General features: G+C 53.7%; 1 protein-coding gene across 1 annotated transcript; it reads left to right on the forward strand.

Moving 5' to 3' along the window:
- Window positions 1-269: 269 nt before the first annotated feature.
- Window positions 270-17,052, forward strand: Extl1 (exostosin like glycosyltransferase 1). Its single transcript, XM_041652625.1, has 12 exons — window positions 270-320; window positions 1,058-1,829; window positions 8,276-8,366; window positions 8,575-8,682; window positions 9,932-10,051; window positions 10,582-10,714; window positions 10,865-10,971; window positions 12,959-13,048; window positions 13,705-13,791; window positions 14,057-14,217; window positions 15,089-15,257; window positions 15,412-17,052. Exons 2-12 carry the CDS (start codon window positions 1,078-1,080, stop codon window positions 15,592-15,594), a joined length of 2,001 nt encoding a protein of 666 aa, XP_041508559.1. The 5' UTR covers window positions 270-320; window positions 1,058-1,077; the 3' UTR covers window positions 15,595-17,052.
- Window positions 17,053-19,037: the final 1,985 nt, after the last annotated feature.

Here is a 19,037-nt window from a genome sequence, read left to right on the forward strand (position 1 = left end):
GCCAGGTGTGACGACACATAGCTGGAATCCCAGCACTCGGAGGATCAGAAACTCAAGGTCCCTGGCTGCAAGGTTGTTTGAAACCAACCTGGGGTACTGGAGACCCTGTCTCTAAAGGAAAACAAAATGAAACAGAGCAGCACCCCAGGAAAGGAGACCGGAAGGGGTTAAGAGACCCTGCCTCCTAGCCAGGAGCCAATCAGGGCTGGCGGGGCGGAGTCAGGCTGCAGCTAGGAAAGCGATCTGGACGGACCAGATGCTTACTGGCGTGGGACCTGGAGCTGCCGGCAGCGCTTGTGGGGCTGGAGCAGGATCGAAGCGTAGGTCTTGGACTCTGCCCTGTGACAGCACCCTTACCCTGCGACAGCTCTCAGCCGGAGGGTGCAGGGGAGCTGCCCGGGTTAGGGGCCATAGCAGAGGGGAAGAACAGAATCCCGAATCCTCTCATTCCCCTGGGCAGCAGGCATGGGCTGCACCCAGACTCTAACTTCAGCTGGCCCCGGTGGCCCACATGGGCATAAGATCTATTTTTAGCTCTGCCACAGAAGGACAACCACCAAACTACAGGGGTAACCAGGGATTCTCAAAGGCCATTGGGGCAGAGGCAGGAGTGGGAGAAACCAGCCCTGTTTCCTTCCACATCACTGTTGGTCACCCCCCAGCCGCTCACCCCCATGAGCCCAGACTAGTTCTCCGTAGTCTGGCTGCCTGCCTCTGGGTCAAGGGTAAGGTCAGCGAGTGCAGTCACCAGGGCAGATGGCCACGGTCTTGTGGCCTGGACAAGGGTTACATCAGTCCAAGCGGTGGCTCAGGGCAGAGGGGCCCTGATGAGAGGGCAAAGGCTGGCTAGGCTGTGGGAAGGCCTGCTCCAAAAGCCAGGACCTCCCACAGGGGTCATTCCCACAGGTGGCCAATAACGCTGTTTGAACCTAGGCAGGGAGCCCGCCCTCAGTGAGTCTGTCTCCCCGTCTGTGCAGTGAGGGTGCTGGACCAGAACGCTGATTCCCAGCCCCTCTCTCCTGCCCTGGGGTCCTCACCTTCCCCAACTTCCTTCTAGCCCTGGCTGTGGATGGCCACATGCCCCTGTGGAGAAGAAAGTCCTTCTGGCTGGCACTGTCAGTCTGGCTCCTCCTCCTCTTCCTGGGACTCTTCCCGCTTCGCCTGGCAGTGCCACCCAGGCCGCTTCCAGGGCGCTCCCAAGGCTGGCCCCGCTGGCTGGATGCTGCCTTCCTCCGGAGTTTCTTCCAGTCTGAGGCACTCCCAGAAGATGGCCCGCAGCTTCGTCAAGCCCCTCGGGGGAGCAGCTGCACCTGGGGAGCCTGCTTCGACACCTCCAAATGTAAGGGAAATCTCCTCAAGATCTTTTTGCACTCTTCAGCTGGACCAACCGCTGAGGCTCATCGCAGGATCCTGGACTCCTTGGAAGGCTCCCAATACTATGCACTTAGCCCAGCAGAAGCTTGCCTCCACCTCTTCCTCCCCAGCCAGGACCATAGAGGAGCGTGCGGGCCCCTGCCTCCGTACTGGAATGGGGGCCGGAACCATCTGGTCCTCAGTCTGTACCCAGCTCCCTGCACCAGGCTGGGACAGGCGATGGTAGCTGAGGCCAGCCCCTCCTCGGACATCTTCCGACCAGGCTTCGATGTAGCGCTCCCATATCTTCCTGAAGCTCACCCATTGCGAGGTGGGGTCCCTGGTCAGCTGCGGCAGCATAGTCCCCAGCCTGGGGCCACTTTACTGGCCGTAGCAGAGGAAAAGGGTGGTTGGCGCACCCATGCCTCGGCCTGCCCTTGGGACAGGCACTGTGAACAAGACCCTGGACCCCAGCTGTAAGTAAACCTGCCCTTGGGGAGCTGAATGGGAGGGGGCTGCGATAGCAGCAAGTCCAGAGGATGAAGCAAAGGACAAGAGTGACATCCTGTCCGAGGGAGCTAGTCCTGACCAGTCTCCGCTGCAGCAGGCGAGATGGGGTTAAGATAGCAGAGTGGACTTCCACCAAAATGATTTGTCTTAAAGGGATAGAAAGGTGGGTTTTGGAATTCTCCCTTGGAGAGTCTTAGACACCTAACATGGCTTACTCCTCCTCCTCCTCCCCCATTCCTGTTACCCCGTCCCTCCTACTTGTAATGTTTTATGTAACAGACATTTATCTGTCACTCACTTGGTGTAAGTACTTCCATAAACAATGGTTGCAGACGGGGGAGGGAGACCAGTCATATGGTTTTTGCCATACAAATAGAAAGACAGGGGTTCATTCCCCACCTACCCCATAAAATGCCCAGTCCTGGGGAAGTAGAGACAGGAAGGTCCCTAGAGCCCCTGACAGTGAGTTTAACTGAGTGAGTGGGTTTCAGGTTCAGTAAGAGACCCTGCATTTAAAGATGTCTTGATGGGCAAAGGCGCTTGCCACCAAGCCTGACCTGAGTTCAGTCCCCAAGCCCACAAGCTAGAAAGCGTGAACAGATGTCTGGGAACTGTCCTCTGATGTCCACACACCACACACTCCTCTCCAAGGCATGGAGGCGCCCATGCACACAAATAAAGATAAAGTGGGGAGTGACGGAAAAAGACACCCAGCCTCCATCTCTGGCCTTCACACCTGTGTGTGTACAGACACTCACACACACACACACACAATTATACATAATCACTCTCACTAAAATATGTAAAGATGATACAGGCTCGGTAACTTAACCTGTGGCCACGGGGCCAGAGTGAGCACAGCCAATGTTTGAATCCAGAATTGTCTGTCTCCAGAGCCTTCGTTATGACAGTTCTGTGTTTTAAGCAAGAGTTATGATCACTCAGTCCCGTCGAAGGCCTCAGGGGAGCCACAGAGACTGGTAACTGGTCCCAGCTGGAATCTGCTCTTGTGTCTAATTTTGGAGATTAATCTCTCAAGGAAATAACAGCCTTTGAGTTTAGAAAGATGACTTAGGTCAGATCGAAAGAACTTCCTACCGGTGAGAATGCCTGCATAGACGTAAGGGCCTGGAGAGCTTGTGTAGACAGCCCTCCGCCTGTGCTGGTGGGCGGGGCACACGTCCTAATTACTAAGTGACCTAAGCCTGTCACCCTAATTAGTGAACCTGTAAGCCTCCAGAAAGCCATCAACTCCAACTTCTAAAGTTGCCCAGGCTGTGGGCCCGGGGCTCCCTCTCCATCACCCCAGGGCAGACCTGAGTTACAGTCCTCAGGTGTCTTCCCGTGTCTCTGTTTTGCCTCCTCCTGTGGTCTCCCTCCCTACCCTCCAGTTGGGCTATTCTGAGCTCAGCTTCCCCCAGGACTCCTTCTCCTGGCCAAGCTCCAGTGCTGCCTCTGCCCGAGGCGCTAGGCTCTGAAGGGAAAGGAATCCTGGAGGCACTTGGAAGACCTCCTGGAAGCCTGCCCTGTCATTCCCAGGGCCAGCCCTTCTGGAGACGAGAGAACTTGGGGCTCCTCGGGCCCAGAGCCTCCCGAAAACTCTCCTGTGGTGACAAGGTTCCTGTGTCAGGGTCACCGTCCCCTCTCTTTGCCCACTGAGCCCACACTGCTCTGTTTGCTCACCAGAAGGCCCTCTCTGGGCTAACTTTAGTTATGACTGTACTTGCTGAGGGAAACTGTTCTGGTGTAGGATGGGCCACCTGTAGATATGTGTGTGGTTGTTGCTGTTGTTGTTTTGCCCTGACCTACTTGGAAGGTTCAGGGTAGACCCCGCTGGCCTTGAGCACACGATAATTCTGCTGCCTTTGCCTCCTGAGTGTGGGGACTGGGACTGCAGATGCGTGGCCACCCTGCTCCGGGAAGCATTTCCCACGATGAGTTTGTTCCCAAGGTCTGCTGTGTGGCAGTCCTTGTCCTCAGTTTCTCAGAAAGACCCAACAGCTGCCTAGGGACAGAGTGAGAGAGGGACACCAGCCCCAGAGGACAACCCGAATAAGCAAGCACTGGCCAGAGAAAGAGGCACTGCAGTCCCTGCCACCATCCCACATCCCCTGGCTGGCAGGCAGGTAGTGGTGGCGGCGGCTGCCCAGGGAACTGAGCTGTACCCACCTTCCTCCATGACTGCTGATTCTCCCAGCAGCCCCCACAAGAGATAAGAGTCCCCATCTCAGGGCACAGGAAACAGACTCAGAGAGTTGTGTGTGGGGAGTGCCAGGGGCTCTCTGCTCCCCAGATCCCCTCACTTTTCCAATCAAGCACTCTGCAGTGGGGTTGGGATTCAGAACTGTACTTTCGGCCCCCGTGCCAGTGTTTTTCCACCTTGGTTGAATAGTCTCCTGTTGCTTTGGAATAAGGGCCTGCCCACTGAAATTGTAATTTCTTTATTTTTATGAATAGGTGATTCATTCACAGTACGAAGAATTCCAGTGGTACAAAGGGGTACACATTCAAACGTCCCCCTCCCACCTGGCTCGACCACCCAGGTTTCCTTTCTGGAGCCGAGTGCTGGTTCCATCATTTTCTGTGTTTTCCTTTTCTGGGGAGCTCTGTACACCAGGGTGTGTGTAGGTACTCCCAAGTACCTCTTTTCTGTTTGTTCTCTGTAGCCCAGGCTGGAGAACTTTCAGCTCACTGCGTGGATGAAGATGGTCTTGAATGCTTAATCTTCCCTGTCTCCACCACCCACGTACCGAGATGACAGATGTGTGCTACCATGCCCAGTCTCGTCTCCGTTTTTAAAATTCTGCACATGCCTGTGCATACATGCACGCTAGCTCACATGTATGTGGCCACACATGTGTGGGGATCCATGTGCACAAGTGGGCACATGCGTGTGGAGGCCTGAAGTTGATGGCTATCTTCCCAATTATTCTCTACTTTATACACCGAGGCAGAGCCCCTCTCTTGAACCCAGAGCTCACCAGTTCACCGAGTCCAGCTAGCTAGCTTGCTCGTAGGCTCCTGTCTCCATACCTTATGTTGAGATTACAAATGGACGGCCATGCCTCCTCAGTATTTCGCTGGGTGTTGGGGGATCTAAAGTCTGGTCTCTTAAAATTCGTTTATTATTTTATGTGTATGTGTCCTTGCATGCATTTATTATACCATATGTATGCAAGATACTTTAAGAGATCAAAAGAGGCCAGATGATGGTGGTACACACCTTTAATCACAGCACTCGGGAGGCAGAGGCAGACCCAGACGGATCTCTATGAGTTCCAGGACAGCCAGATCTACAGATTGTGTTCCAGGACAGCCAGAGCCACATAGTGAGACCCTGTCTCAAAAAAAAAAAATACAAAAACAAAAAAACAAAACAGAGAGAGAGAGGAGAGGGAGAGAGACAGAGAGCAAAAGAGGGCATTTGATTCCTAGGAGCTGGAGAAACTACTGTTACGGATGTTTGTGAGCTGCCATGTGGGCGCTGGGAACCAAACCCGAGTCCTTTGCAAGAGCAAGAGGTGCCCTTAACTGCTGAGCCAGCTTTCCAGCCTCCAAAGTGAGGTCTCGTGTGCAGTGTTCTACTTGTGGAGCCATGATCCCATCCCCCTCCCCACTGAAAAAGTTTAGTCTGTCTGTCAGAGGACAAGGTTGTCCATCTTTACATGGGCTCCAGGAGTCAAACTCTTCACCCATCTTCCCGTCGTTAATGTGAATTGAGTGGATGTTTCTGTGCCCTGCTCTGAAAACGCTTTGATATATAAACACTTTGATTATATTTTTATATATTAACCCAGTACTTAAATATAATTTGAGTATTTTCCTCCAGGGTAGGAGTGACTGCAAAACCCTAGGAACCATGGAAGCCACACTATGGCTCTGTCGTGGACAGGCTCTGGTGAACCCCGTGGCTGGGGGCAGAACCGTGCCATTCACCATGGGCTCTGAAGCCCTAGGCCTACGGCGCATAATGTAAACAGTAGACTAGCCTCAGACTGCTTGGTGGTCAGCACAGAGAGCACAAGTTCCCTCTCTGACTGTCGCTCCCAGCCCCACACAGCTGTTCCTTCAGCCTCCACCTCCACACGCGGGGAATGCACCGTCTCCCAGGGGCCCCTCCTCGCAACCCCCAGCACCCTCAGCCCCCGTGCTCTGCTAACTCAGCCCTGTCAGGGAGGCAGGTGATCAGTGGTACAGTGCTAGGCTGGGGGAGGCTATAGTGCAGTGATTCTCAACCTTTGGGTCGCCCAAGACGATTGGAAAACCCAGATGCGTACATTATGATTCACAACAGTAACAAAATTACAGTTTTGAAGTAGCTGCGAAAATATTTCTGTGGTGGGGTCACCATGTGAGGACCCGCATTAAAGGGCCACAGCATAGGACGGCTGAGCGTCACTGCTGTAGTTTGCTCTACTTCAGAACCAAGGGCGTCTTTGGGCCTCAGTTTCCTCGCCTGTCAGATAGGATAGGATGGCGGTCTGTTCCATCTCAGTGAGTAGCTGCAAGAATGATCTTTGTACATGGAAAGAGCTTAGAACAGGAATGGTGGCTGGCTGGGCTATCGAGGAGGGCTTCCTGGAGAAGGTGACACTGAGCCAGGTCTTTGCTGTAGAGCAGAAGGAACTTCCTGCGTGGGGCAGGGAGGACACTCGGGACGAGGAAGAGGGCATAAGATGGAAGGGAGCTAGAAACCGAGGGGTACAGTCAATGCAGTGGGCCCCTTTTCTCTCTGTGGGCTCCTTTTAGTTCCGTACAGCTCACTGCGGGAGTGGGGAGCTGGGCTGTCTGGCCAGAGCTATGGTTTAATGTCACAAAGGGGTGAGGTTTGTTTTGTGGTTCCTTCCAGAGGCCCCTGGTGGACCCCGAACCTATCCTGCATGATGGCTGAAATAGCCGGGGATTGGGATTGGCACATCTTCGTTCTCACGGAAGCCCAGTCCCTCTCCTTGAGACTAAGTCTCCTCTACTGGAGCTGCCTGGTTCTGCTGGAGGACTGACTCAGAGCAGAGATCAGCTGAGGAGGTCATGGGTCGCCCCTTCACGCACTTCACTGAGCACTGTGTGCACCCATGGGTCCCCTCTGGCCCTTTCTTCTCCAGCTAGATTGCAGTCGTTGGTTCCCTAAACTGGCAGTTCCAGAGAGGTGGCTTCTGGGCGCTCCCTCAGACTCACTAGCACAACCTGATCGCGGCTCTGAGGAGGCTGTGGCTTCTGGGCGCTCCCTCAGACTCACTAGCACAACCTGATCGCAGCTCTGAGGCTGGGGGAGGAGGAGGGGGGAAACAGAGGAGGCCTGTCCTCCAAGACAGGGTTGTGGGCAAGAGCTTCCTGTACAGTTCCAGGCTGGAGGCCCAGCCCACCTCAGTACAGAGAAGCCTTTCACGGCTAGGCCTCCAGTGCGGGAGGGCTGAGTGTGGAGGTCACTCGGGTGACAGGGTGGGCTGGATGTGGAGGTCACTCGGGTGAGGGGGAGGACTGGATGTGGAAGTCACTCGGGTGATGGGGTGGGCTGGATGCAGAGGTCACTTGGGGTGGGCTGAGTGTGGAGATCACTCGGGTGATGGGGAGGACTGGATGAGGTCACTCGGGTGATGGGGTGGGCTGGATGTGGAGGTCACTCAGGTGACAGAGAGGATTGGATGAGGAGGTCTCTTGGGTGATGTGGAGGACTGGATGTGGAGGTCTCTTGGGTGATGTGAAGGACCGGATGTGGAGGTCTCTTGGGTGATGTGGAGGACCGGATGTGGAGGTCACTCTGGTGATGGGGTGGGCTGGATGTGGAGGTCACTCACGTGATGAGGTGGGCTGGATGTGGAGGTCACTCAGGTGACAGGGAGGATTGGATGAGGAGGTCTCTTGGGTGATGTGGAGGACCGGATGTGGAGGTCACTCGGGTGATGGGGTGGGCTGGATGTGGAGGTCACTCGGGTGATGGGGTGGGCTGGATGTGGGGGTCACTCGGGTGACGGGGTGGGCTGGATGTGGGGGTCACTCGGGTGACAGGGTGGGCTGGATGTGGAGTCTCTTGGGTGATGGGGAGGACTGGATGTGGGGGTCACTGGGGTGACGTGGAGGACTGGGCCAGAGTGGAAGTGGAAGGAAGGACACGAGACCCATAACCTCCCACTTTGTAAATGAAAGAACTGAGGTACAAGGAAGAGGAGGGATGTGTCTGAGGCCACCAAGGGCAGGCATCGTTTCTGAGTCCCCAGCAGCAGTGAGCGGAGGAGAGGCCAGGGCCAGGTCTCTGCCCCTGGTTACATTACTGTCAGTGTGTGGCTGTCTGGCTGTCTGAGGACACATCTTGTGACTGCGGGAAAGTCACTGCAAGGCCACTGGGGCCGCCAAGCACAGTGAGGGGCAGCTGTCTCGGGCTCCCATGCCCAGAGCCCTTCCTGTACCTTCTCAGGACCCACCCAGGAGAAACACTACCCAATGCCACCTTCTGCCTCATTCCTGGCCACCGATCTGCTGCCTCCTGCTTCCTCCAAGCCCTTCAGGTACATCCCAACCTGAATATCCCCCAGCCTCTGCACCTCCATCCTCGAGTGCTGGAATGCTGGGCATGTGCACATAGGAAGGGGGTCCCTGTCCCCCCAACCCTCCTTATCCTTTCCCCCAACAGCAGGGACTGCTACTGTGAATTGGGGTGGTGGTGAGTCTGTGCAGGGAGGGGCTGGGCTCCCCAATGACTGCCCTACCCCCCAGGCCGGCTGTATCCCTGTGCTCCTTAGCCCGCGCTGGGAGCTGCCTTTCTCCGAAGTCATCGACTGGACCAAGGCAGCCATCATTGCTGATGAGAGGCTCCCGCTGCAGGTAGCTCAGGGGGGTACCTTGGTGGGGGGCATGTCAGGGGAGGGATCCCAGGAACCTGGCCCCCTTCTATCCCCATTGCCTCCCTCAAGGGCTCCCATAGATACAGATGAAGGTGGAGACTCGGCTTGGTGAGAGCAAGTTTTGAGCCACTTTCAGCCTCGGTTTCCCCATCTCTACAATGGGATGGGTTAGATCAGGTGATCTCTGGAGCTCTGCTGAAAGGAAATGAATTAAGACCTCCGTGTCTTTTCCATCTGATGAAACTGACTTTGCTTGGATCTGAAGAATACATGGGAGCTGCCTTGAGGCGTCTGGGGAGTCAGGTGGAGGCCTGAAAGGCAGCAATGGAGCCTGGTGGCCACACCTACAACCCCGACAGGATACATAACAAGGCAGGGAGATCAGAAATTCAAGGTCCCCTTCAACTACATAGGAAGTTTGAAGCTAGCCTGGGATAGTGTCAGAAAGAAACAGATACATGAACATGCTTGGGCTTACACACACAAGCACACACGCACGCACACAACACTTATATTTATCCATTGAGTCTCCACAAGACCTAAACATTAAATGGGCATTTTCTAGTTGAGTCTTTATAACCAACTATGAGGAAGCGTTTAATGTGCCCATTCTACAGATGGGGAAAGTGGGACTGGAGATGTTGTGACAGTCACTGCCTCCCCCTTTCCAATTTGGTATTTTGAATAGGGTCTTGTGTAGCTTATGCTGGCCTCAAATCCTCTATGGAGCCTACAATGATCTTGAACTTCTGATCCTCCTGCCTCCAGCTACTGAATACTAGGATTGCAGGCATGCATCAATGGTGACAGTTTATGTGGTGTTGGGGATCAAACCCATGGCTTTGTCCATGTTCTGCGGGCACTTTGTCAACCAAGTCCCCGTTTCCCTTCCTCCTCCCCCATCCTCAGCCACTCCTACCCTTTGGTGTTTTGGCTTTCTTTTTTCTTTCTTTCTTTTTTTCTTTAAGACAAGGTCTCTTAGTCCAAGCTGACCTTGAATTCAAGGACCTTCTGCTTCCGCCTCTCGGGTGTCAGGATTTACAGGCACACGCCACCTTACCTAATGTTCAGTGCCACTTAAAACCAGTTCTGTGTGACCCTAAACACAGGGTGCACATCATGGAAGCTCCGAGTTCCCAGAGCTCTGACATCAGCTTTCTCCTTTCGGGGTCCGTCAGGGCCAGACCCCAGACCCCAGGCCTCCTCTTTCTCTTCCACTGCTCCTTCAGGTCCTGACTGCCCTCCGTGAAATGCTCCCTTCGCGGATTCTCTCCCTGCGCCAGCAGACCCAGTTTCTGTGGACCGCCTACTTCTCTTCAGTGGAAAAAGTCATCCACACCACACTAGAGGTGAGAGACTCCTGTGCAGGGGCCCCGGGTTTCGCCTCAGCCCTTCCCTTCTCCATCCTTCTCTTTCATTCTTCGAGGGTTGTGGGTCCTCCCTCGATGCTTCTGGGAAAACCTAGGCACGGATGGCTGTGTGGTCCTGGACGCGCGTTTTCCCCTAGTCTTAGCTTGCCCTTGTCTGTGGCCTGTGCGTTCCAAGCATAGGCTCGCTCTCATGGATGACAGAAGCAGTCTGGAGTGCTGGAAGAACTTGTGTCTGTGGGAGTGAGGAAAGGAGGGAAAACCATGTCGCCATCTGTCAGCTGTACAATCCCGCTACAGAAGCAGGCTCCTCTGGCTTCTAGCTTCTCGGGTGTTTTGCACCACCAAGGGAAAGGGGTGGGGCTAAGTGGTCCTGGTAGAGTATCTCCTCCCATCGCCCCCTCTTCAGGCCCCGCCTCTTTCAGGCTCTGCCCCTTCTCAGGCCCCACCCATAGCCTGCGGTCTGAACCCCACACACTAGCCAGCCTGACAGTAGCCTCCTCTTTCCACAGATCATTCAGGACAGGATCTGGGGTGCATCAGGTCACCCCTCACTGATGTGGAACAGCCCTCCGGGGGCACTCCTGGCTCTCCCTACTTTTTCCACAAGCCTGAAGGACTTCCCCTTTTATCACCTGCAACAGGGTATGTCTGGGGGTGGGACAGCTTGAGGTGACCTCAGCTCCCCCAGGTTTGTTCCAGTTTTGTCTGTAGATACTCTCAAACTCTAATACTTCTTTTGGTTCTTTGGGGCTCCACCTTCTCCCTCCTAACTGCCTGTGTCTCCTTCCCCAGGGTCCAGCCCTGAGAGCAGTTTCAGTGCCCTGATCTGGGTGGGGGTCTCTGGCGAGCCCCTGCTGAAGCTTATCCAGGTGGTGGCAGGTTCCCGGCACTGTGCCCAGGTCTGACCCCCCCCCCCCGACAGCTGGAGCCCTGGGGCCCAGGGTGGACGCAAGGAGCAGAGCAAGGCCCTAGATGACCACACATCTGGGGGAAAGGCAGGCTTTCAGTCTCAGGTTCCTTGTTCTTTCCCTGAACTACATCAGAATTGGCGAAGCCCTAGAAGAGGTGGTGCTTCTTGGTGGGGCTGGAAGGAAGTATTCACTCACTCATTCATTCACTCATTCATTTTCTCACCTTGAGATCAGGCCTGGGCATCAGTGCTGAGGACCAAAGAAAGAACAGGGGAGGACTCCTCCCCTTGGTCTGTAATGTTAGCGGTTCTTGGTACCGACACTGTCCAGTCTCACTTCCAGAGAACACAGGTTGCCAAGTGTGGTGGCTCATGCCTATAATTCCAGCACTTGAGCTGGAAGGATGCTGAAAGATGGAGACAGGCTAGCCTGGGCTACACAGTGAGTGTAAGGCCAGCCAAGGTTACATAATAAGATCCTGCCTCTATGTAACAGACCACTCCAAAAACACCAGATTGCCAGTAGACATAAAAAGCAGAAGTTGCTTTCTAAAATATGGCTACATATGAGTAGTGTTAGTATAAATTCCTTATTTACATTGAAATCTGTGTAGGCTGCTGGTGTGACCACACCTTAGAAGGTAATCGCAGAGGAAGGAGCCTCGGAGCAGATGCTAAGCTGGTAGACAGGGTTTAAGGGAACAAACCCTACGCTAAAGTCACAAACCATCTCAGGTAACACTGTGATCATCTGTTAAAAGTAAACCATTAATGGCCAGAATTCCTTGCTCTGCAAACCAATGGAAATATGAAAGTAGACATTGAAGTAGAAGAATGTGAGCCTGCATAGATGACTGACATTCTAAGTCGTGCTATTATTTAATATCATTAAAAAATCATAATAGAATCTCTCCATCTTTAAAACTTGTAAAGGAGCTTTACAATAAAATTCTTAAATAAAAAAAAAGATCCTGTCTCAAAAGCCATATAACAACAAAAACAAACAGGGCTGGACAAATGGCTCATTGGTTAAGATTGGTTAAGAATGCTTGTCCTAACCAAAAAAAAAAAAAAAAAAAAAGCCGGGCGATGGTGGCTCACGCCTTTAATCCCAGCACTCGGGAGGCAGAGGCAGGCGGATCTCTGTGAGTTCGAGGCCAGTCTGGTCTACAGAGCTAGTTCCAGGACAGGAACCAAAGCCACGGAGAAACCCTGTCTCGAAAAACCAAAAAAAAAAAAAAAAAAAAAAAAGAATGCTTGTCCTTTAAGAGAGCCCAGGTTCAGCTCCCAGCACCCATATGGCTCACGACCATTGGTGACGTTAATTCTAGGGGATCTGGTGACCCTTCTGACCTCTGTAGGCACCAGGCAGGCAGGCACCTGGTGCACAGACGTGCAGGCAGAACCTTCCTGCACATAAAATAATAAAGCCACCTAAGCGAAAACAAAGACCCACCAAAGACTCCAGGTTGACTCTCAGAGGACGGGAGTAGCTCGGCCAGGGTGAAGAGGGAGCCTCTCTCCAGTTGGGGCATTGGGACCGAGCAGACAAGGACGAGGATACAAACCCTCGAGGGAAGACGGGGATGGTATGTAAAGTGTGACACACGGCTGTGATCACAGCACTTGGGAGCCGTGGCAGACTGAATTCAAGATCAGCCAGGTCTACGTGGTGAGTTCCAAGACAGCCACGGCTGTATAAAGAGACCCTGTCTAGGGCGACCACTCAGAGATCTGCTTCCCTCTGCCTCCTAGATGCTGGAATTACAGGCATTCACCACCACCTGTCTCAGCCAGAATTTTTGCCTTCCAGAAGGTGGCAGTGAAGGGACATGCATCCACCAAGTCCCCGCTCCCACACGTGTGGAAGTAGCTGCTCTCCGTGCTCCGTTCTCCATCCACCCTATGAAAGACCATCCCGAGACTCCCCTTCTAATCCCAATCCCAGACTTCAGATACATCCCCTTTCTTCCTAGATCCTGATCCTCTGGAGCAGTGAGGAGCCACCCCCTGACAGGTGGCCTGAGACAACGGTGCCCTTGGCAGTCATCGAGGGGCACAGGAAGGTGAAGAGGGAGGACTCCCACTGGGGACCAGGGAGGACTGACTCGGGATGTCCTGAGCCTAGCTGGGCTTCTCTATGGGTCTGAAGGAGTCAGGCCATGGGTTCTAGCTGAGGGTCTAATTGGACCGAAGCTCTTACGCTAGGGTGGGTCTTGCTGGTACACAGTTGCCTGCTCTGTGCAGGGTCCTGGGTTCCACTTCTAGCCCTGGAAAATACAGAGTACTGAGGTTCCCAGAATATGTGAGGCAGGAGGCTTCGGGGGTGTCTCAAATAAGGGGTGAGGTCTCAGATGAGGAACGTGGGCTCATGGAGAAATACTGCAGAGAGAAGCACAGTGGGCTGGAAAGGGGGGGGCTGGGAACCCGCACAACGCCACACCACATGCCCCATGCCGTGGTCTTCTAGGCAGACACTCTCATCTCACCAAGTCAGGTTTATTTCAAATAACGCATCAGATGTGATAATAGAGGGAACCCTAGATGCCAACTAAAGGGTCCTTAGAGACAAAGGGCAAACTGCCATCTAGGCTTGTGGGCAGGCTTCTGCATCCCTGGCTTTCCCTTCTACACCCTATCTGAAGGGCTTCTTCTTACTGAGTGGAGGTTGACAGGTGTTTCTCATGCTGAGACGCCCTCAGCTCCCTCCGCCCCACCACAGGCCAGCGATCGATTCTTCCCGTACGACAACATCAGCACCAATGCCATCCTCAGCCTTGATGTCCACAGCACTCTTTCTACCAGTGAGGTGAGGGCGGGACCCAAGAGACTTCCGGTGTGGTGGGGACACACCAAAGACACGTCAGGTTCCCACGCCCTGAGGTCCAACCCTTTGCTCCTGACTGGGCAAGTTCCCCCGAGTTTCGCAGGAACACTCACGCTAAACTTCCAAGCAAGGGCTCCCATCCCCTGAGCTCTGCCCCAACCCCTCAGACAGGCTGGCCTCCCCTCATTGGCTGTAAGGATTTGGGTCAGAAAGTTCCTCCTCATAGCTTGCTTAAATCCCTCTGCAGGTGGACTTTGCCTTTGCGGTGTGGCAGAGCTTCCCTGAGCGGATGGTCGGCTTTCTGACGTGGAACCACTTCTGGAACGAGGCCCAGGGTGTCTGGGGCTACAGTACTGAGCTGGCCAATGAATTCTCCATGGCCCTCACTACGGCTGCCTTCTACCACAGGTGCAATCTTTGGCCCCAGCACAGGGAGAAAGGGCCAGAGGCTCCAGTCCCAACCCAGGAGTGGGTGGGTAGGTGCCTGCTGTCTGGAGTCAAGGGTCAAGGCCTAGATAAACCTCTTCCCAGTGATGTGATCTGGGGGCTTCTCCTCTTTGAGCTGGGCTGGGAAGCTAGCTCAATTGGTCAGAGCACTTGGGTAACATGTGCAAAGCCTTGGATTCCATTCCCAATCCTGACTAAAAGTGGGCATGTTGGCACACAGCTGTAATCCCAGCACTTTCTCAGGGGGACCAGGAGTTCAAGGATGCATCAGCTGCGTGGTGAGTTTGAGGTCAGCCTGGGATGTCTGGAAACCCTGACTCAGAGACAGGCTCCCTATACAGCTGAGGGCTGAGATTACAGACACTGTTCCCCACCAGGCCTGGCTTCCGGGGCCTCTTGAAAGTGATTCTTTAATGCACTTAAACCTCATCCATGTATCACGGAACTGGCTCTCAGGATGGAGAAGGATAATCCTCGTGTGCAGAGGGGGCCCAGCTTGTACACAGCCTCCCTGAAGCTGGTCTTTGCGTAGCCATGTTTGACGGCTTTGGAACCTTCTAATACTCCCCCTGCCACCAAGTCTGACTGAGTTCAGACTTGGGAGCCCAGAAGGTGGGCCCCAAGGAGGGGTTGTAGCGACAGGATACATTACTGCCCATCTCTTAAGCCACAGGGCACTTGGAGAGCCTGGTCATGCCCAGGACAGGAGCTCCCTGTGAGGAGGTGGCGTACAGGTCTTGGAAAACAGCTTCAGGTCTGGGGCCCAAGGAAGGTGAATGGATCCTGCCTGCAGCCTTTCCCATCCCCCTAAAGCCTACCTCACACCTCACAGGTACTACCACACCCTCTTCACCCACTCCCTGAGTAAGGCCCTGAGGACCCTGGTAGACGACACGCCTGCCTGTGTGGACGTCCTGATGAACTTCCTGGTAGCAACTGTCACCAGGCTGCCCCCTATCAAGGTGCCTTATGGCAGGCAGCGCCAGGACGCCGCTCCGCTGGTGAGAGGACCCCTGGGACTGGTCCGCACTAGGAAAGCACGGGCTGGGAAAGGAAAGAGGGCGGATTCTCTTTTGCAGACTAATCCAGCTCTTGCCGCAGCAGGGGTGAGGGCTCAGACAAGCTTCGTGGATACGTTTCCCTTCCACCTCTTAGGTCGCTGAGGGACCTGGGCCCAGACCCGAGCCTCAGCCTTTGGCTCAGGACTGCATCAACCATGTGGCAGCAAGGTTCGGCCACATGCCTCTGGTGTCCTCTCGAGTGCGAATGGACCCGGTGCTGTTCAAGGACCCGGTGTCCGTGCAACGCAAGAAGTACCGCAGTCTAGAGAAACCCTAGGTAAAGCGCTGCACCTGCCTGCTGGACAGGAGACAACCAATCAAAACTTTTTACGGATAAAAGTCACGTCTGGGTTGGCCGGGCACGACAGGGCGCCCAGAGGGGCGGGGTCTCCCCCTGGCTGAGGCAAATCTGCGTTTGGCACAGGCCGGGGCACAAGCCGATCCCGGTCCCAGAAATGCCTTTCTCTGTACCTCTGCCTGATCCATCCCTAACCCGCATGCCCACTCACCTCCTTGGTGGTTCGAAGCCCTGGCACGGTTCACACTGAGTGCTTGTGCACACCGCCGGGCCTCAGGACGGGCCTGGGAGCTCCGGAGGGCGGATCTTGCCCTCCTCTCTTTGATCTGACAGGTGCATCGTAAGTTTTTTATTTTTTAATTTTTTTTTTTGAGACAGGGTTTCAATTGTAGCCCTGGCTATCCTGAAACTAGCCTTGTAGACCAGGCTGTTCTCGAACTCATAAAGATCCGTCTGCCTCTGCCTTCCGAGTGCTGGGATTAAAAGGTGTGCGCCAACCACCGCCTCGCTCATCGTAAATATTTGACCTATAGTTACAAGAGTATTAACTGGATATCAGCGTTGTGGAAAGTGGGCGGGCAGAGTGTGCACGAGACAAAACTCCATCCCCTGCTCTGGGGTTCTTAGTCCACAAAGAAAGCAGACATCCGTAGACACCAAGGTTGCCAGGCTCAATCAAGAGTGAGCAAAGAAGCCAGGACTCAGGAATAACTGGAGAATTTAGGGTGTTGTGTGCCAGAGATGGCAAATGCTGGTCTCTGGAGCGACCAAACTGGCCGTACTGCACTACCAGCCTTAACCACTAGAGGTCAGCTACACTACTCTCCCTTCAAAGGAATGGAGTTTGGTGTTTGTTTTTGCTTTCTTGAATTTTTTTCTTTCGTTTTTCATTTTTTCAAGACAGGGTTTCTCTGTATAGTCCTGTCTGTCCTGAACTCATTCAGTAGACAAGGCTAGCCTAGAACTCACAGAGATCCACTTGCCTCTGCTTTCCAGAGAGCTAGGATTAAAAGTGTTCACCATTACATCCTGGCTTTCAATTTTTTTTTTTTTTGGTGGGGGGAGGGTGGACATGAGAAGTGAGACGAGGTCTGACTCTGTAAACCCAGGCTTACTGCCTCAGCTTCCCAAGTAGAGTTACAGGCGTGAGCCACAGTGCCAGACTATGGAGTTAAAGACTGAGCCAGAGGGCGAATTGAGGGGAAGTCGAGGCACGGGTGTGTGTTAGCCCCCAGTCTGGAAACTCGGGAGGAATATGACAGAAGCTCACTTTGGCCTGCACACTCAAAGTTTGGGCTGTTCACAACTGCGCTGGTTGCGGGGAAAGGGCTGTTCTCGGTGTCCTGTAGGTAAGAGTGGAGTCTGGGAGGGACTTTTCTTGGTTCGTCCACCTGGAACTGGAATTATCACTTCCGAAATAAAGCACGTGTCCTTGCCCACTCACGCTCAGGCTATAAATACCCGCGCAGCAGCTGCATGGTGTGGCGGGCGCTCAGGGTCAAGGGGGAGCGTAGTGGGGGCCTGGGGTGACTCCAGACGGTGGGGGTGGGGTCTAACCCAGGCCCAAGGTATCAGGTGTTCTCCTTCTTTGATGGATTGAGCCACTGTGGAAACTCCCGTGACTGGGTTGCTGGCCGGAACAGTCTGTCCCCTGAGGCCTCTCACCCCCTTTCTGCAGCTTCCCTCCTGGCCCCTGTATGACTCAGGTCCTTCCTGGATCCTATCACAGCCCGGTGTGGAAAGTGGGCCGTTTATTGGAAGCCAGGAGCTGTCAGATGCTTGAGGTGCAAGAGTGGACTAGAGATTAAAGTGGGGGGTGGTGGCCTGGCCCGCTGTCAGGAGCACTTGAGGGTGAGGAATCTGTACAGCTGCTGTCTAGGCAGCCTGCCAAGGATGGAGGGCACCCAGTGCCAGCGCCAGCCAGGGGACAGGAGACACCTTTGCAGGACAATAGGCTGCCTTCCGTTGGTTGTGCCCGTGTGGAAGGCAGCATTGGATTCAGCAGGTCTCAACCCCTGCGGTAACAGATTACCCAGGGTATGCGGGACGTGTCTCATGCCGGCTGTGTGACTTAGCCTCTCTGAACCTTGGTTTTAACGAAACCTGTGGGGACTGGAGAGATGGCTCAGTGCTTAAGAGCGTTTTCTACTCTTGCAAAGGACCCTGCCTGGGTTCCCAACCACACTGGGTGGCTCAAACACCGATAACTTCTGTTCCAGGGCATCCAACACTCTCTTCTGGTCTCCACAGACACCCAATCACATGGTTCATATGCAGATAACTACGCGCACGTGTACACACACACACACAATCAAATACTATTTAAGAGAAAGAGGAAGACAGTCCAGAAGCTCATGTCTATAGTCGCTACAGCACTCAGGAGGCTGAGGCAGGGCAGGAGACCCAGGCTAGTCTAGACCACGTGCACAAGATCTATCTCAGAACATTGGCAACCGTGAAAAGGACAGCGATGACCAGCTCTTGAGAGGCACAAAGGTATGGCACACAGATAACCCTAATATCCAGAATCTTGGGGTTAATGGAGGCTGAGGGGTGGGCGCTCACAGTGCTGAGAGGCAGAGTTTGTTCTTTTGTTCTTAGTTTTGTTTTTAACAGATGGGGAGAGGGTCAAACGAGAGGTCAGGTGGTGAGTGGTTCATGCTCTAATCCTCCTCAGGAGGCTGAGACAGGAGGATGGGAATTACAGGCTAGCGTGGGCTATCTAAAATTAAAAATTGAAAGAGCCAGATGTATCTGCAGTATACCTGTAATCCCAGCATTTAGGAGGAAGAGGCAAGAGGATCAGAAACCTGGCCAGAGAGACCACTCTAGGCGGAAGTACAAGATTGGTGACCCAGAACCCACAGCGGAAAGAGAAAACAAGTTCCCGAAAGTTGACCTCTGACCCACACGCACCGTGGAACACAAATGCCCATACTTGTGCACGGATACACAATAATAATCAAATAAAAAAATTAAGGGGCTGAAGAGATGGTTCAGTGGTTAAGAGCACTGGCTGCTTTTCCAGAGGATCCAGGTTCAATTCCCAGCACCCACGTGGCAAGTCACACCTGTCTGTCTGTAACTCCAGTTCCGGAGCTGACACCCTCACACAGACATACGTGCAGGCAAAAATCATAAAATAAAAATAAACTATATAGGGGCTGGAGAGATGGCTCAGCGGTTAAGAGCACTGACTGCTCTTCCAGAGGACCCGGGTTCGATTCCCAGCACCCACATGGCAGCTCACAACTATCTGAAAATGCAGTTCCACGAGATCTGACACCTTTACACCAACAAACATAATAAAGTTAAGTAAATAAATAAAAAAAAGTTTAAAAAAATAAAATAAAATAAATAAAGTATATAAAAGCTTTAAGATGATCAGGAGTTCTAGGTCATCTTGGGGTACCTGAGTAACC

Source organism: Microtus oregoni, unplaced genomic scaffold (genome assembly GCF_018167655.1).
Source record: "Microtus oregoni isolate MIOR12 unplaced genomic scaffold, Mior012 000005F_ref0000423, whole genome shotgun sequence".
In the NCBI taxonomy this organism is placed as follows: domain Eukaryota; kingdom Metazoa; phylum Chordata; class Mammalia; order Rodentia; family Cricetidae; genus Microtus; species Microtus oregoni.